Consider the following 18751-nt stretch of genomic DNA (forward strand, 5'->3'; position numbering starts at 1 on the left):
GTCTGCTCACCGCAAGATGTTGGCCTCCAGTGGAAGAAAGCATGGCACAAAGGTGAGATATTTAGTTGGAAAATCTGGGGCTTTCGAGGGGTGGGTGGTCTTGGAAGGAGGAGGATTTCCTCAGTATTGCATTACTTTTTAAATGGCGCCATTTACTTGTTGGCTATCAAAATAGACACTTCTCCCTTTTCCCGTTCAGTGCAGTAATGCACGTTATCAAAGGACATAAAACAAAGGCAAAGGTGGAGGCCACTTTAAAGGGAAAATCATACAAGTAGTAAATAAATAACTCAAGGACACACTGGATACGCAAGATGTAAGTTTCAGATGCTGGACTCTAGTACAGAATGCTAACCACAGCCCAGTAGTGTTGAGGAAGAACCTCTGAATGTGGAGTATAGGCGTCAGACGACTCCAGGATGTGTGGATCCAAAGGTCTTAGTAAAACATCTCCTTACTAAGTAGCTTGTGACCCACTGCAGTGAGTAGAAACGAGCTGACTAGCAATCAAGCACAACTTGCCGCAACAAGGTGCTTAAAGGGAAGGAAAATATGAACTTTAACCAAAGCCGCTCTTCAATAGATTACATTTTACAGTTATTTAATATGTTTGTATGTCGGTTGGCAGGGCTGGAAATAGCCAATGGCCCCTGAACAACTTTACCTTCCATAGTCACATCATTTGACTAGTGCGCATTGTTGACAGACCATTCAAAAAGAAGTAGCTTACCACCTCATCTAACACAATGGACCCTAAGGTAAAGATAGACTCCATGTGCTCTCATTCAGGAAACTCCCATCGCCAAGCCAAGGTGGATCACAAACTCCTCCTGGGTCCTTCGTAAATGTGGGTGATATGAGTTACCTGGGCTTGGCAGGCTCTCAGGAAGAGGACCCACTTCACTGTTCTGCTTGACACTGTTTAGTTGTAGTGTTGCATTAAATATAAATGCACAAGATTCTAGTGGAGGGCCAAACATACACCCACGTCCTCAAACCCCTCCCCCGCTCCCCCTTCCCCAAGACTTGCCCTCCCTTCACCAGTCTAGCGTGGCTGTCCCCTCCTTCCAACAAGCTCCTTCCCCTTGCACCATGCCATCCACTGGTATCCAGAATCTCGAAGGGAGGGAGTAGCCAAAACAAGTCTACAGTCAGCAAAGGACCTCCCTGACCCTAAAGGGCCCCTTATTCCACCTGGAACCGAGAATCGCATTTTAACTCCCTCAACCTCTAGTGCAGATCGAAACGAACAAGCCAGACTCCCGTGATCTAGATTGGTGTTAAGGCCGCACCACCATCCCCATACCACTGCAGCCAGGGAGGCCACTCTGCTTTCTTCCTACCTGATGCAAAGGCAAACACAGCTAATGATAACAGCACCCCTATCTCTGCCAACATTTGGCGCACCCTTGCTCCTTAACCCACCTGCAAAAATTTCCTGTCTGCCATATTGATTGATTCACTCTGATCAGGATTGTGTGCAAGATGCACCTGTTCTTGAACATGCAGGACACTGAGTAAAATGTGGGATGCTTATAGCACAGGAGTGCATGACATTTATTCCTGTGTTCTACATATATAGGCGTCATGGGTGAGGGCCAATGAGGTGCTCTGATCATGGTGCAGCAAGTGAGAATTGACTACTAGAGTGGAATGTATGAAGGGCTTTGAAAGGTACCAAAGTTAGGGCATAGTTGGAGGTGTTGCAATCATGGTGTATGTATATTTTCAAAGCACAACCATCTGGTCGTGCAAAGCACTGAATCATAGTGTCTGGGTGAAAGCTTTCTCTGGAATTGTGTAAAAAAAGATGTTAGGAGTCTGAAGTTTGGACTTTGGTGATGCTCCATGACCTAGTAACACACCGGAAGAAGGTTTACAGAGTCGCAATCGGGGCTTTATCGTATAAACAAGATTAGCCGACGTCTTGGATTTCAGTCCAGAGCTGGCTGTTCGAGTGACCAATGAATGCTTTAAAATATTAAAAAATAAAAAGAGAATTAAAAACAATTCTATCCAAAGGTAAGGGTCGAACTAGGACTGGATGGTGCCATTTACTGGTTCTTCTGAAAAGGGATGAATGTCAAAGACGTCACTCATGCTGTGGTGCAAGATAACGGGCACGGCCTTTTTGTTGGAGTGTGGCTCATGACCCAGCAGTCTCTTTGGCACTGACAAGAGAAGATGCAGTGGTGCAGATCTTTCTTCCTCAGAGGCCTTGCAGGAGTGGTTTCTCATTAGCTCGCCCTCTGCATGTTTGTGCAGTTAAAACTCGGAATATTGCAGTTGTGTCTGCAAATTACATTTTAAGGAAAGGAGATGATTTCATAAAAAACCTCTGTGGCTGTAAAAGTGTCCGCCGTGTGAGTGATCTTCCCATTTCCTTGTTTTAATATGTTTAATAAAGTCTAACTTCGTTGCTTTCTCCGGTTCCGCCCGCTGTGAGAGACTCGTAGGCTGAACTGATGCTCATCGGGATGTAAGCGGTATTTTTCCATTGTTTAGCTCCATACCCTGCAATTTCATTTTCTATTGTACAGTATTAACTGCGTCTGGCGCTTCCGCCTTCAAAGACAAGTTACTAAAAAGGCCTGTTTGAGTCACTGCAAGTGGCTGCGGCCGGGTGTGCGTGCCCAGGCATCGTCGTACGCCTGCAGCCCTCTTAATTCCATACGCAGGAGACGTACAATTGTTCTGATCATAAATGCACGCCTTATAACTGAGATTATTTAGTTCTTACGGAGTGTTCCAGCAGTGGGGGACAGGGTCTGACTGGCCTATCGCCCGAAGGGCTGGTCTGAGAGCTCAGTGTGTGGGCTGGTTTTTGGGATGTTTGTGGGGCTGTTTTATGATCTGGCGGTCTGGTTTTTATGGTCTGGCTTGACAACGCAGCTGTAGCCAGATAATTGTGTGATCATCACTCGAGTTGGGCTTTGGCTCCGCCCACATGTTGGGATGAGGAGTGCATGTTTTGATTGGGTGGAAGTTGTGTGCCTACTTTAAAACAAACAAAAAAGTCCTCGCCCTTTAGCAGCTGTGATCATTTTGCTCATTTATCCAGCTACCTAACCATGAACTTTCAGGGGCACACATGACATTGGAATGCTCTTCAAGTGTCTTACATAACTAGATAATGTATGTTTTTTTCTGGCAGCAGTACAGGTGGGATGAGGACAGTCATTAACCTACATGGAATTTTAGGTATGGATTTGCAGTGCAACTGTCACTAGACCTATTAACCTACACCAACATTATTCTACAGTTCTTTGCTTCCACACAAGTCCATAGCTATTCCCATGCTATTTATTTGTAATGCGTCAAATTACCATACAACATTCCTTTAAAGTTAGACCTGTTGGCAGTGCCAACGCTAGTTACAGTTGATTTCCTTGTGATATTACCACAAACTGCGTGCAGCAAGAACAAATACACGCAATCTCCCATAACTCGCAAAACTCCTATACAGCGTCTCTCTTTTTTAACTGGTATAAGAACTCCTTTGGAATAAGACGAATAGGATGAAGCAGCTCGGACAGCACCCCACCTAGACCTCACCCTGTAGGTAATTGGGGCTTGTGAGGTGAGTTTCCTGCATCTGGACTTTCTGTACCTGATTTCGGTCCGGATTTTCTGTGGGTTAGTTAATCCTCTAACATTCCAGGATATCAATCTAAGGACTCTGCTTATGCGTCATGTTATCGAATTGTGTACGCAGGTCATGTTGAGTGATTTCAGTGACTGAGCGTGCCATTATGGCAGTAGATCATGTCAGTATCTGAGCGCGCCTCTTCACAACTGAACAGTACTTACGGCAGCGTGTAGTCTGCGCCCAGCCCACCTCTGGGCTATCTTGAAAGCGGAGCACAGTAATGTTAGGAGTTCGGGCCGTAACTCCCCACCCACGACCTGGGCCATGTCACTGCTGGCACTCTCTAGCCATAGCTTGAGATGTTGTCACCAGGGCCCGGTGGGCTGGTCTACACACCTGGCGCCGTCCGGCAGTCGAGCCCACAGAGGCAGATCCCAGCGCACCTCACTGGGATCACGGCATGCAGTAGGCCGTCTTCCCAGCCAGGCACCTGCCGGCGCCTGCACACCACCACTCACAGTATCCCAGGCAGCCTGACACTGACAGCCAATGGGCCCATCTAGCAGGTCCCCAACAATTGGGTGTCACCGGTCCAGGGCAACAGCTTCACTCACTGGCTCCGCGGCCACATTGCTCCCCCATCTTACCGTTGGCCAAATGTACCTATTATGTCGGTTGTACGGGGCTGGCAGATGTGAAAAGGGCAGCTTTCAGCCCAGTTGCAGTCCAGCGTGTCTATTACAGCCTAAGCATGATTTTTGGGTATGAATAGCAGTTTATTGCATGGATATTTGGTGGCCAGTTGTCTCCAGCCGGCAGAGCTGCACTAAGGTACGGCCATCTAGCTGTGGAGTCTCTAGCACCCCCTTCAACAGTGGAATTTTAAATAAGTGAGCCTTTAGGCTTCACTACAGCGGCACAGGTAAAAAGGTCTGTCCACTCCTACTGATCGCTAAAATGTATGCTGCACCACCTCGTTCCTGCCGCTTAACTCCTGACAAAGGCAGTATCCTTTCACCACTGTGAGGGTAGTTCTTTGGGCGCCCCTCCCAGTCCAAAATAACCACAATCTATGAGTAAAGGCAGTATCCTTTCACCACTGTGAGAGTAGTTCTTTGGGCGCCCCTCCCAGTCCAAAATAACCACAATCTTTGAGTAAAGGCGCACACGCATGATCCACGTTCACCATGACAACCAAATCGGCTTCAGGGATCCAGACATCATTACAGCTGGGGCACTTTGGGCAGGAATCAAACCCTGCAAGCGGATATCTGTCAAATTTGTTTGACAGCTGCACGTGATGTCTTGGCTCACATCACGACTCTGTGTGGTGTGACACATGTTCCCTGATGTACCAAATGACCATCAGTGAGCAGGAGGCAGAGTTAATTTTGACCAGGACACTCAGAGATGCCAAAGCATAGACCTTCCTCTATAATAATTGTCTGGTAAGAAATAATCCCCCAAGAGGTGTTTCCACAAGAAACACAAAAAGTGCCATAGGAAGGAGAAAGATTCTTCTTTTCCAAGAAAATTATCCCAGTTCCTGGACTTGCCATTCTTCAATCCTGGCTTTTCCCCTTCATCCTAGCTGATTCTAAAGCTGAAACATTTTCTGCCAGTAATACCCTGCTCCATATGTCAACCCTGCACAGTTTAAGGTCTTCTATCTGGTCATGCTGGATGTCTTTTGGATGGCTTTTTTACCCTCTAGGCCACTCCCCAATGACATTTGGTCTTGGAAACTCCAGGCAATCTGAGCTTGACACCAACCGACACAGTGTTCATAATCTCTTGTCACTCCCTGTCTGTCCAGCCTCATCTTCAATGCTGACCATGGCACTATGCTCGGACTGTGAATCAGTGTAGCTGTTCTAGTCAGCTGAAATAAACTGGACAGCAAAAGAGATTTCCAAAACTTTCCTTGATGGAAAGTGCCTCACTAGGGCTCCGAAATATGCCCGTATGAAGGGGTCAGCCACAGAGCCATAACTATGTTTGATAAGGACAGTGTTGTGCAATGTCCCGCTTGGCAAGTGTGAGACCCAAGAACAGCAGGTGCCTTATGTATATGTTCCTCCCAATGTCCTCTGTGCCGTGGAGAATAATCATTTGCGGATCCGCAGGGATGTCCCACCCAAGAACCTGCCCCAGGCAGGACCTAATTCCAGTCCAGAAATGTTGCAACGCGCCACAGCTCCAGACCGTGTGCATAAACGACCCCTCCTCTGTGCCACATCGGAGGCACATGGGCGACTGGATAGCCCCCATCCTGTAGAGGCGTAAGCATGTGCAATAGGCCCTGTGGAGGTACTTGAATTGAATCAACCGATACCGGGTGCAGACGGCGGTGTACCGAGGGCTGGCCAATGCATCGGCCCAGTCATCATCGGTCAATGTGGGCACATCCTCCTCCCACGCCACCCGAGTCTTGTGGATAGTGGTAGTGGAGTGTGTAGTGATTGTTTGGTATACCTGCCTAATTTTGTGGGCACCTATATTCCCCATAAGCAGGCAGCCCTCGAGCGGAGTGGTCTGGACCTTTTTGACTGTCACGCTGATTCAGCGGTCTCCCGCCTCATGTCTGGTGTCCCGTGATTTGCTGATCCTTGCAGCCTGGCTTTCTGAAGCTTGTGGCTTGTCTTTGTCACATGTTGTGTGACTTTATGTTGCTTTTGCCTGATAGGCAGTGTTGCCTTCTTTGTTTTGGACCCTGGGTTCATGACGTAATTCCCAGATGGTTTGGGTGGATGCTCCGCCATGTTTGCCTTTGGTTGGTACAGCTGGTCAGCTGGTTCTGCCGCCTTTTCAGTCCTCTGTCTGTGAGCTTGGCTCCAGAGGAAGCCCCCTTGCCGGGGTTAAGACTTACCCTATGTTGGGTATTTGCTGGCTGTTGTGTAGCTGCCTTCCTCCAAGGAAGGCTTGGTTTGCTCCTGTGGAGTATTCCTCACAGAGTTCTTCTGTGGATCACTCTGTCTTCTCTCTCTGCTGTTTGCGACTCACAGGTTGACGTCGCTCTATAGCACTTTCTATTATGGTTGGGATCTACGGTTGCCTGTAGTACATCAAAGCATCGGTATAGGTTCCTACCGTGAGGCTTCTGCCTCCCCTGCCTTTCACAAGAACGTTTTTAAGCATCGCTGTGCTCCTCTTGTCCAGGTTGAATGCTCTTCTTTTCGCCGACCACTGCCCCTTGGGGCCCCTTGTTCTGTTACGTTCCGGCACAGTTCTTCCACGGCTAACGCCCTGCCTTCGTATAGCGCCAGGGCACAGCCGCGGCACGTTTTTTAGTGTTGCGCGTACCGATAATGCACCCTGGTATAAATCGCTATCATAGGGTGCTGATTCTACCCTCCCCTCTTCGAGGTGGATAATAATTTTTCGTTGGACTTGTCTTAGGCGGTGGCTTCTTCGCCATGTAGGTCTATGCTGTACATTGCCTTGTGCCCTTGTTTTCTGGGCACTTCCCCAACAGGAGTTTTTCCTCTTTCCTTGCTGCTTTCCACACATGTGTTTTCCACACTGCTACTTTAGACCATTAGGTTAGTCCTAGCTGGTCCCTTTTTTGTGTCTGGCTCCATCTCCTCAACTGTCTAGCGGGGGACCGTGGGTCCTCCCGGGCAGGTGGCTGATGTCGCTTGCGGATCTAGACATTGTCCTGTCAGATTCAACTTCCACATGCTTGTTGGTACTTTTAGCGTGCCCTAGTCTTGTATTATGCAACACATCATTTCTCAATGTGTATCTTTCTTAACATATATCTGCTCTGTGCTTTTCCCACAGCGGGATCGCGCAGGCAACGACCCTTCCTGCGGTGTCCGTGGTCTTCGCCCCGGTCTGCTCATTGTATGAGCTCTTGTGTGTCCGGCTTGCCGGATACCCCTTTTTACAGGTTGCCTACCTAGTGATGCGTCTTTCACATCTGGGCTGCTCTCACTACCCTACAGGGGGATTTCCCTATACTTAGTGTGGTTTGGCGTCCACACTGTATGCTTATATGTATTCCTGTCTTCCACATGAATAACATCCTGTTCTGTGGTCCTGTTCTGGGTGCTTCTACTTGTTGCCGTCCACCCTCTCACATGTCTCTGTGAAGGAGCGACTATATGCTGAAGTGTCTTGGGTTTCTGATAATGCCGGCACTTCTGGCCATGGGTCGGCATCCTGCCACTGCTGCCACGCGTTTCTTAGCTGGTGCAGGTTCAACAATGCTTTTTCTGCCGTTGTGCATACTCGACCGGTATGCGCAGACTCTGTCATACCGTTTTGACCTCTCTCTGGGTCTTGCTTCCGGTCCACACATCGGATCCTTCGTACCCTAGGCTCAGTTCCTTTTCTTCTACGAAGCTATGAACTCTCACTTCTGCACCAACATTTCTGGCTCTGTGCTTTTTCTCTCAACCCGGTGTACATACGGGGGTTTTTGTGCTGTTCTTTGTTGGCTTGTAGTGCCTTTGCCTCCCATTGTTTTCCGCTCTTTTCAGAGCTTTGTGGTCTGGTGTTAGCTGCGCTAGCATTGCGATCGTCACTGTGTTTCGTCACCTTGTTGACGGCTGAGTTCTCTCTGGAACTTGGTGGGGTTCAGTCGCAGACCTGCCTCCTCTATGGGTATGGCTTTGGTATCAATTCTAAGTTAAGGAATCTGCGGCTAGAGATGGCCGAGTTACTTACCTTAGGTAACGATGTATCTGCAGATTCCTTAACGCCCGCCCATCCTCCCCGTTCTGCGAGGACCTTTTCAGGTTGGGTTTCCTGCAATCGCCTCCCTCCAGGTGACATCTTTCACTTCACTCCTAAACGGAATGCTTAGTCTGTTTTGGTTGGCTCTACTCCACCCATTCTCGTGATTGGGCGGTTTGCACATGTGTCATGTTTCTTTAGTCCCATCTCAATCGCCTTGGGGTCTCTTACCTCCCCTGCAGTCCTTTGGTTTAAAGTCTATTGGCTCTGCCTCAATCTATGGGTCTCTTACTGGGATACGATGTCCCCTTCTGGTGCTCTCTTGTGGTGGGTTGTCTCTGCTCATGTGTTCTGGACTTCTTATCCTTCACGGTTATATATTGTGGTTGCAGACTTTCTGTCGTCTGCCATAATGTGTTTTTACAAATTCTTTTGCCTCCGGGGGAGGTTTAGCCTTCGCTTTTGCAGGGTTGCTTCTCAGAGAGGTGCGCTGTTCTTTCCCTTCACTATTTTTCAGTATACAGTGCCTGGCACTGTCCTTTATGGTGCTGTCTCACCATTCAATTTCTTTTTTTCCCCCATCTTTTTTTCACACTGTTCCCATACTCTCACAGTTCTTGGTGGTGGCTCCGCGTTGTGGCGTGGAAAAGTTTCTCCGACAAAAACTGACGTCAGCACGCTGGGAGGTGCATATATCGCTCCACTGACGTCACGTCCGTGGACGACGTCCGGGCGGAGCCACCCCCGGCGCGCAGAGGTGAAAGATTCCCGAATCTAGTCTGACGCCAGGGGATATTCTAAGTTAAGGAATCTGCGGCTAGACTGTGTCTCTACCAGATACATTGTTACCGAAGGTAAGTAACTCGTCATTCTCAATCGTTTCCTTTCAACTGAGCCATTTGGGACACGGTCTGTCTTTGTGCCCTCCCTCTGGAAAAGAGATTCCAGGATATTTAGGCTATGGTCCAATCATTAAGCCTTGGTCCTGGATTCAGTGACCATTGGGATCTGAAGTCTCAGTGGGCCCAGCATGAAGGGGTACCACTCCGATCTTTTTGAGATCTCAAAGGAGACTTCAGAAGCCCTGCAGTGGTAGTTGATCATCAGCGATTGGGTCAGCGACAGACTCCTCTTGCTACACAACCCAGAGCAGACAGTGGTGACCAATGCATCACTTCTGCTGGAGTGCCCACCTCGGGAAGATAGAGATCAGAGACCTCTGGTCTCCGGCAGAGGCCCAGTTCCATATCAACTGTCTGGAGCTTTGAGGCATTAAAAGCCATCCTGCCATCAAGGGAAGGCTGTTGCTGGTGCTCATAGATAACACCACAGCAATGTGGTACTGCAGCAAACCGTATGCAGTAGAGTTGTGGACCTGTGCCAGGAGGCATTGCACCTCCAGAAATGGCTGGCCCATCAAGTAATCTTCCTTGCAGTGAACCACCTGGCGGGATATTTGAACACCAGGGCAGACAAGCTCAGCCATCGACACCTAATGAACCACGAGTGGTAATTACACCCGGAGGTGCTGGAAGGTCTCTTTCATGCATGGGAAGAGCCTTGGCTTTATCTCTTTGCCACCTCTATGAAGACACAATGTCAGCAGTTCTTCATGCTGGAATTCCCAAGGTTTCTTTTTAGTGGAGACACGTTATGCCTATGGGGAACTCAAGACATCTGTATGCCTCCCCGACAATACCTCTCATGCCCAGAGTTCTGTAGAAGATCAGCAATGAAATGGCCAAGTCATCTTATTGTCCCCCGATTGGGCACATAGAGTACGGTATCCAGATATCCTGGGCATGAGCATCTGTCCTCTAATAAGGCTACTCCTCAGGGAAGATCTGTTGTTTTTGCAACGAGGAAAGGACGTACACCTGGGCCTCCACAATCCCCACCTGTATGCACTATGATTGAGCAGCGACAGCTGAACACCTTTCACCTTTCTTCAGAGATAGTTGATGTCATCTTGCCAGCCCAGCGTCCCTCAACCAAACTATATACGCCTGACATTGGGACAACCAGCCCTCATCATTTAATGATGCATCCCATTAAGCGCTGGGATGCTTACGGGTAGCCATGCGCTATACAAGTGATTTTACAATACAATACAATACAATTTAAATCACCTGTTATGATGTGTGTCTTGAAAGGACTCCAGCATTTGTTCTTCATTCTCCTTTTCTAATTCTGAAGTGTGATCCTAACCTGGTCCTCACATACTTGATGTGCAAGTTTTTGTGTGCCATTGCACAGCTATCCTTTACGGATTCTTTCCCTCAAGACGTGTTCATAGTTGTCATATCATTGGCATGGCGGGTGAGCGAGCTCCATGCTCTGTGTCAACCCACCATACCCTACCATCTTCCCATGCAAAGATGCTCTGCCGACACTGGCATTGTTCTCCAAAAGTAGTAATGCTGTTCCACGTTAGTCAAAACCATCACCTTACCGACATTCTGTGCTCAGCCTTACACCTCTAAGGCAAGAAGATCCCATTGCTTAGACCCCAAAAGAGCACTGAGCTTTTACATTGTTCATTCCAGAGAACACCGAGTAGACGATCAAAACTTTGTTGGGTTTGAAGGAACAAAAAAGGGCAAAGCTGTGAAGAAACAGACCATCTCTCACTGGATCATCCTCTTTAATATGATCTGCTATGCATTGGCCAAGAAACAGCACCTGGAAGGATTAAGAGCTCTTTCCGCTAGAGCCAAAGCTGCTACAACTGCTTTATCAGGTGGCGTTTCTTTCATGGGCATTTATCATGTGCCTACGTGGGCCACATTCAGGAAGCACTACTGTCTTGACAGCCAGGTTCACAGAGAGGGACATTTCTACCTCTTGGCCATAGAGGACGTTTTGGTTTGAGCCAAATAACAGACCCAAGCTCCAACGAAGTACTGCTTTGGGAACTATTCAAAAGGTGAGGAATCTACAGTTAGAAGTCTCTATCAGAAGAATAAGTTGCATACCTTTGGTAATGCTCTTTCTGGTTGAGACTCTAACTGTAGAGTCCTCACTGAACCATACTGTGAATTGGACTCTGTCTAATAAAGTTCCTAAGTCTAGGAATCTGGGCACTAGTCGGCGAGGTTGTTGTTTATGTTCTGCATCTGGAGGCACGGACAGCCTTGAAAGCAACATAATTCAGTGTGCCGAGGTGGCATCTATATTGGCTCTGCAAGTATCGTCAGTGCGGTGTCGCAAGGCACCATCTGACGGCACAAAGGTACTGCTCAAAAGTTTCCAGATCCAGTCCGGTGCCTGCAGAAGAAGTCAAAAGGTGAGCAATCTGCAGATAGAGTCTCTATCAGAAAGAGTGTTACCAAAGGTAAGTAACTTGTTCTTTATGGATTTTAGAACACTTCATCCTACGTTTTTTATTGAACTTGCCCTAGACCCAAGGGTCCTACCTGGCAAACCTTTAAACTTGGAAGTAGTGAGAGCGTTGAAGGGTGAGCCCTCAGTTTCCCAAAGAGTTGCAATCGTACATTATAGAGGGTTTCCCCTCTATAACGTACGATTCCTTACTGGCAAACACTTCAAATAGAGTTCCTTGGTTATTGTGCACCGCTAATGTCTTCCTTCCAGGATGCATTTCAGACAATTGAGTTGGAAAAACTGGAGGAAGATATAACCATCAGAACCTAGTTACTCTTCGGTAACAATATTTGCAGTGGATACTTAATCTTCCTGCATATTTCTCGCTACCTTCTCTCCTCTCTGGGTGAATCTGTAGCAGAGGTCTCTATCCTTTTCTGTAATACGATCTACTTATCCTGAGCTACTGATATAATTAGTGTTGTAATAGTGACCACAGCAGACAAGATTCTGTTGGTGGCTACCCTGTGGAAAATTACTCGCATTAATCACCTCAGTGCATCCGGCGGGTTTGCCAGCAGTAATGCACAAAAAGCAAAGGGCGTTGTAAGTTTGGAATGCGTTTACGTGGAATACAGAACAGCAGTCGCTCATGTCCCTGGCACCTAGGTAATATTGGTAATAAACATCCCCAATGCCTCATGATTTCACACTAAATAGCAGCCTTAAATGGATTTTGGAAATTCGAATATCAGTTCTGAAAATACAAACATTTTCGTCTCTAATACACACTTTTCAGTTTTGGTACCCACTCAAGCAAAAGCTTCTAATTTGCTTGGTTGGACTGGACGCAGGAGAGCTACTGACAGGTAGCTGAAGATCTACCAGTAGCTCACCAACTACTTGTTGGAGAAGCCTGCGTGTAGTGTATCCTAAGGTAAGCTATCCTGTTCTATACTATTGTAGTCTGTCGTTGATGTGCTGTCTGTTCCTCTTGGCACGGGTTTCTGGGTTGTGGTAAAAGATTCAGAAACTAATGCCAGCTTGCAGGATGTTACCTATGGTATGCAGGTAGAGTTGCAGCTGAAGCACCATATTGTAACCTGGGGGTGCTGGAGAGTGACTGCTGGGAAAGAAAGTTTTATAAATAATCTGACACCAGGGAAGGTTATTCTTAAAGTTAGGATTCTCCAGGAAGATTTTACATCCGCCAGAAACATTGCTACCAAAAGTTAGTCACGTTAACTTAAGAGAAGGCAGCAGTTGAAGCTGCGAACTGGTAGCAATCCAGTTTATCCTCTTTGGTGGTTAAGCATGGTTTGTTTGATGCCCTGTCTTCAGAGGTGGATAGAGGACAAGTCACACACATGCTCATCAAATCTAGAAGCTTGCGTGTGAGCACTTTTCAACAGCAGGGAAGGTGTGCCTGTCTTTTAGGAGCAGTGTCACTTAATATTGTGTGCATCCTAATTCAGCATCAACTTTTAACTTACTAGACTAGCAGTTGAAATCCATCGTTTATTTTTCCAACTCTTTGTATCCCACACCTACTCCCCTGCGGCATCAGTCTCATCAAGTCCGCCTCTGAACCGTTTGTGATATTTGGCACTAGGTGACTTTTCTGTTCTTCTCGCCCTCTCTTCATCATAATTTCAGGGGTTCAAGCCTGTCTGAAGAGCAGATTAAGAGAACAAGAGGAGCCCTATGAAGTACCCGGTGGCCCAATAAGGGGTCGACTCAACAAGGAACATCTGGTAGGTTGTCTTTACCCCTGCACGTGTATCGTGTTTATACAAATGAAAAAATAGAACTGTGCTTTGCTCCTTGGTACTGAAAAGTGGGATTTATGGACGAGCCAATGCTTTTTTCTTATGCTTATTTTTTGTTTTTATTTGCTTTTGTTTACTTATGGTTTCCAATGGAGTTTTTACGTTATACTTTACTTTGAACTTACGAGACATGAAGTCGTCCTTTATTCTAAAACACTAGCTTTTTCTATACTTTGGTTAAAAAAAAATGCATTTTGTTTGGCAGTACAGCGACACCACAGTTGACGTTACAGTGGTATGTGTCACAATTCAAGTTTATCCAAATGTTTTCTATCAAACCGAAAGTTTACTCTGGTGTGGATTGTAGAATCTGGGATTTTTACAGTTTTAATTCATGCCCCTACTTGATGATAATTTTAGATTTTCTGTCTCTAATGCTTTAATTGGACCAGTTTCATTGACAAAAATAAAATATCATGTTTTTTTGGGTTGTTTTAAGTGGGTAATTGGATTTTAACATTAGCTATAAAACACTTCTAAGCCTCCATATCCCAATTCCTCTGAATATTTGGCCAATCATAGGGTATTAGCAGTAGTGGCTGGTGTGCGGGCAGAGTGGCGGGGAGAGCGGGAGACGCAGCAGGCGACCACTCCTCCACTATAACATAGGAGCCGCCGCTGGGTATTAGATCGTATGTTGAAATATGCTTCTGAATACACCCTTATTTTTTACTTAGCTAATTGTAGTCATGCGAGGGTATTTGCAGAGCGTAGTTGTAGCAGGTTAAGATTACGGCTAAAACGGAAAAGTTGAGTTGTGTCTTTAATTTCATTTTAAAATCAATCACTGGAAAGCAATATTAGAGTGACGAGTAGATCAGCATGTTTTAACTGCGGTGCGATGGCTTTTGACCAGAATATGAGACTTTTTAGCTAGCGTCTTGCCATGATGTGACAAGTTTTCACGCAATATCATCTTGGATAATGCTTTTAATTAGATCATTGTTTCCTGATACAGAATATTCTGTAATATCCTACAGTATGTCCATACTTTTAAACTACAGATGTGACTCCTTGAGATAGTTTGGAGTGTGCAGTTTGCAGAATTGAAAGTAAATGGTTATGTTAGAATGAAGGTAAGGTAAGGTAAATGGATTGAGGGCGTAAGTTGGCAAATTCATTGAGCTTGCAGGTCATTAAGAACTTCAGCCAATGACCTATATCTACAGTAGTGGCATCTAGCCTCATATGAGGACCAAGTGTGAATCTTTTATCTGTCATAATGTATCACTTACCTGTATTTTATCAATTCTTACCTGACAAAAGTTTTATTTCTTTCTGTTGTAATAGCTGCCCAACCTGCTTGATGGTTGCTACTTTTTCTTTCTGGGATGGTTTAAAACTCACTGCAAGGAAGACCTGATGGAGCTGGTGAAGGCAGCTGGCGGACAGGTTCTGGCACGGCATCCAAAGCCAGACAGTGATGTAACGCAGACGGTCAACACAGTTGCCTATCATGCAGAAGCCAGCTCGGACCAGAGCTTTTGCACCCAATACATCATCTACGACAAGTCCACCAACTATTGCCCAACACGTGTCCGGCAGGGCAAAGTCTGGACAGCACCTTCGAGCTGGCTTGTAGATTGTATCACTTCCTTTCGGCTACTTCCAGTGCCTAGTGATAATGTGTAAATTAAGACATGGTGTAGTTGGACAGAGATTGACAGTTCTGTAACCTACCGGCTACCATCCAGGCTGAACATATTTTCCTGCTGCTTCTAATATTGCTATTGGGTAATAGAGGGCTACTGTGAGTTCATAGGCATTCTGGGCTGTGGTAGAGCACGTGCTTTGAGGTTTGTAAGACACATACAGTCGTATTGTAGAGAAAGTAAAAGGAAACATTTGCAGAAGTGATTCTGACCCCAACGGGATTGATAGGGCCTTGATTGTGACCCACTTTGAGGCCTCTAAAAAGGTAGGCGAGCCATTGGCAACTAATTTCTGGTGGTTGCCGTTCTAATTACAGCTGGATTTGCCTCCTGTAACGTTTACCAGCTAAACTAATTAAAAATAAGGCTTGTTTCGCACAGCATTGCCTGTTGATAGCCACTGAGTTGAGGATTTCTCAAACTTAATACCCTGAAAACGACCACCATTTATAAGTTTCAGTTGATTTGTCAAACAAACATTTTCGAAAAAAAGGATTTCTATGTGAATATCGAAAGTTTTTTTTACAAAATTGCTTTATTTAGCCCGACTCAATGTTAAAAAAACGGCATATTTTTTATTAGAAAATTTGCGATGCAGGTGTTTAAACAAGGCAGGGCACTGGTGATTGTCCTGTGGTCATGGATGTCACTTGCTGATTGTCATAGTAAAGGTGCGCTCTGTGCTCACCCATTACTGATTATTTTTCTCTAGATGTTTTCTTGTCAAGTTTGACTTCATTTGTCTTTCACTTGATAATCCTGGTTTGGATTTAAAATAATGTACTGTTTGCCCCTGGTAATTCATGGAGTAGGTTAGTCTCAGAGACTTCATAGTGTCACAAGGCAGATCCCAGGACCTGTTTTACTACTGGGGGAACAAGGAACTCGAGCCCTTCAGATGCTTTAATGGACAGCCCCTCTGATCCAAGTGCAGCTCTGTCTGTCACAGTGCCACCAAATGGGCTTTCCTAGAAGACCACCATCACTTCTGCTTTTGACTTAGAGAGTGTGAGGTGTTTGTGAAGTGTGGTCTGTTGACAGGGATTATTGAACTGTACATAGGCAACCACTGCAGAACAGTCTAAAACAATTTTTCTTTGCTTATAAAGTTTAGCCGTTGGCAGTGAAAAGAAAACTGAAAACCACAGATGCAGAATTTGCTTACCTGCCTGTGGGCCTCAAACCAAGCGAAGAAGAAAATCCACGTCTTTGGCATTGTTGGTGTTTTTTGTTGTTTTTTTGTTAATGACTATATAGATATAGCCCAGCAACTCCCTGTTTCTGTCCAGAGGTGTATACCACCACAGAAAAGTTAGTGGGTGAGATTCGCGGGAGGTGACAGTTAAATAAAGAGAAGGTCATTTGCCAAGCAAACACATTTAGCATTTTTCTGTGTTTCTGTAGCTTAAATAAAATGAGAGGCTACTGCAGGGAACGTGCAGGTGAAGACAGTTGGGACAGGAAGTGGATACATTTAACTATTGCCCATCCCTGACATATAGAGTAATATGTACACATTTTCTGTTAACTTTTAATGCATCCCTTTATCTGCTGAGATCCTCCAGTAAGGAAGTGACATTTCTAACTATTTCTGATTTTTACTTTTGCTAAAGAATCCTGTGTTTTGCAGACATTTGAAATTGAATCTTTTTCAAATAAATTGATCTATTTGCATTTTTCGGTGTTGCAAGTCTCCCACTTGAATATCTTTTGTGTGTTTCAAAATTGCACGAAAAAATGGTTGTTAATAATTGAATTCTCTTCTATTGGTGTAACTACTTTTGCCTTCAGTGGTTGATTAGAACCAAAAGAGGTAATAGATGAAAACGTTTAATGATTTTAAGGCTCATCTGTTGTGGGTGCAAGCTCATGATCAAGGGTGGACATTTCATTTGCAGGGGCCAGGGTGCTAAAGTCTATCATTGCTTCTGTTCCAAGGTTTCTTGCTGAATGTTGAACTAATGTCACTTGGACATAAGCAGAGATGTTTTAAGGTGTGGACAATTGCCCCGATCTTCCACCTTCCAGGGGGCCTTAGGGGTAAGTGCAATTTCTATATAGTGCCATCTTAAGGATGTGTAACCCACTGGCATATTTCAATTATTTTTGTCACCCTATTTTTGAAAATGTAACTATAATTTAGTTATCTTTGGTACTATTTGTGTTTCAATGAGAAGGAAATGAATAATTAAAAGAGAGGTTCATCCAAAAAAAGACCCCAAAATATATTTTGCCCAGGGCTGCCAAAATGCTTAAGATTCCACTCGGCATTAGAACACAACTTTGGGTTGATCAGTCACTTTAGTGTCAACATCGCATAGTGCCATGTCCCACCACTAGAAATAGCAGCTTGCTAAGGATTTTGTGGTCTCTTTTTCTTTTTTTTTAAGTTTAAAAAGGTTTATTTGAAAAATAAGAAGATATACAAAAGACCAGCAATAAAGATTTAAGCATATTAAAATAGAAGCATAACGGCTAGTGCACTGATAAAAATGAAAGCTGTTTAAATTTTATAGGGAATAAGGAGGGAAGGTGGGGAGGGGGGAGAGAAGGGGAGGTGGGAAAGGGGAAATTTTTTGCACATAGGATAATGCATATTTACAAAGGAATGTGAATACAATCCTAATTAATTAATATGTACAATAAGCCAACAAGGGTAAAATAACGAAGAACAGAGAAGGTAAACATTCGAGGAGGTTTAAAATTTTCGGAATTTAAACGGGATTTATCTGCCAAAACTAGCTGGTCTAAATAAGTAGTAAGAGGTAACTAAAAAAGATCTCTATTAACCATTGGCTCACAGGAGGAGGCGAAAGCAATGTCAAGTCGATGAAAATGGCAAAGACTATTCCACCAGTGTTGTACAGAGAGTTTTGTAAGTGTTTTCCAGTTGAGAGAGATATGTTGGAAAGCTAGGGCAAGCATAAGGTCGAAGAGACCATGATTTTGGAAGGGTAGATCTAAGGAATCAGAAAGACTTCCAGAGAAAAGAAGAGGAATGGAATAAGAAATGGAAATATTAAACAGGCGAGAAATATAGAACCAGACTTTCCCCCAAAAGTTAGAAACCGAAGGGTAAAGGAAGAGAAGATGTATAAGATTAGCATTAGAAAAGCCACAGGTCCAACAATTGGAATCAGTAGAGTGGGAAAATCGAGCTATAGAAGCAGGGGTGAGATAAAGTTTATGGTAAAGGAAAAACATAGATTGGGTAAGGGAAGCAGAGCGAGAAATTTTTAGAGAACGGGGCCAGAGTTTGTCCCAGAAGATGATAGTCCATTCACAACCCAGGTCAGATTCCCAAGAAAGTTCCAATTTGGATTTTGGTTTAGGAGCTGAGCAGTATTTGTAGATGAGAGAAGCTTTGGGTAGAGAAAAAAGTATCTTAAGAAGAGAACTTTGAACAACAGGAAGAGGTGAAGAAGGAAGAGAGTAGTAATTATCAAGGATAACCGCCATGAGAGTAGTGAATGTCTGTAAAAAGGACCGGGGACAATGGAATAAGGCTTGAAATTTGGGAAAGGAACATGGAGATAATCCATCATAAAGGTTTTTGACCCAGATTATGCCCTTTAAACTCCAAGCTTTCCAAAAAACGGTTCTGTTATTAATGAGAATAAGGGAATGATGCCAAATTGGAGACTCTAAAAAGGATTCTCTAGAAATGGGCTTAGGTT

The 18751-nt window shown here is 45.1% G+C and overlaps 1 protein-coding gene across 3 annotated transcripts in view; it reads left to right on the top strand.

The window, feature by feature from the left end:
• The window catches only part of BARD1 (BRCA1 associated RING domain 1), a 489699-nt gene extending 472951 nt beyond the window's left edge, over positions 1 to 16748 (top strand). For all 3 annotated transcript variants that reach the window (XM_085648552.1, XM_085648554.1, XM_085648555.1), the window contains 2 exons: positions 13250 to 13347; positions 14713 to 16748. In XM_085648552.1, the coding sequence (XP_085504678.1) occupies positions 13250 to 13347; positions 14713 to 15054 (440 nt within the window). In that variant the 3' untranslated portion in view covers positions 15055 to 16748. The remainder of the gene's footprint in view (positions 1 to 13249; positions 13348 to 14712) is intronic.
• Positions 16749 to 18751: the final 2003 nt, after the last annotated feature.

The sequence above is a fragment of the Triturus cristatus genome, chromosome 3_2 (genome assembly GCF_964204655.1).
Source record: "Triturus cristatus chromosome 3_2, aTriCri1.1, whole genome shotgun sequence".
Classification (NCBI taxonomy): Eukaryota; Metazoa; Chordata; class Amphibia; order Caudata; family Salamandridae; genus Triturus; species Triturus cristatus.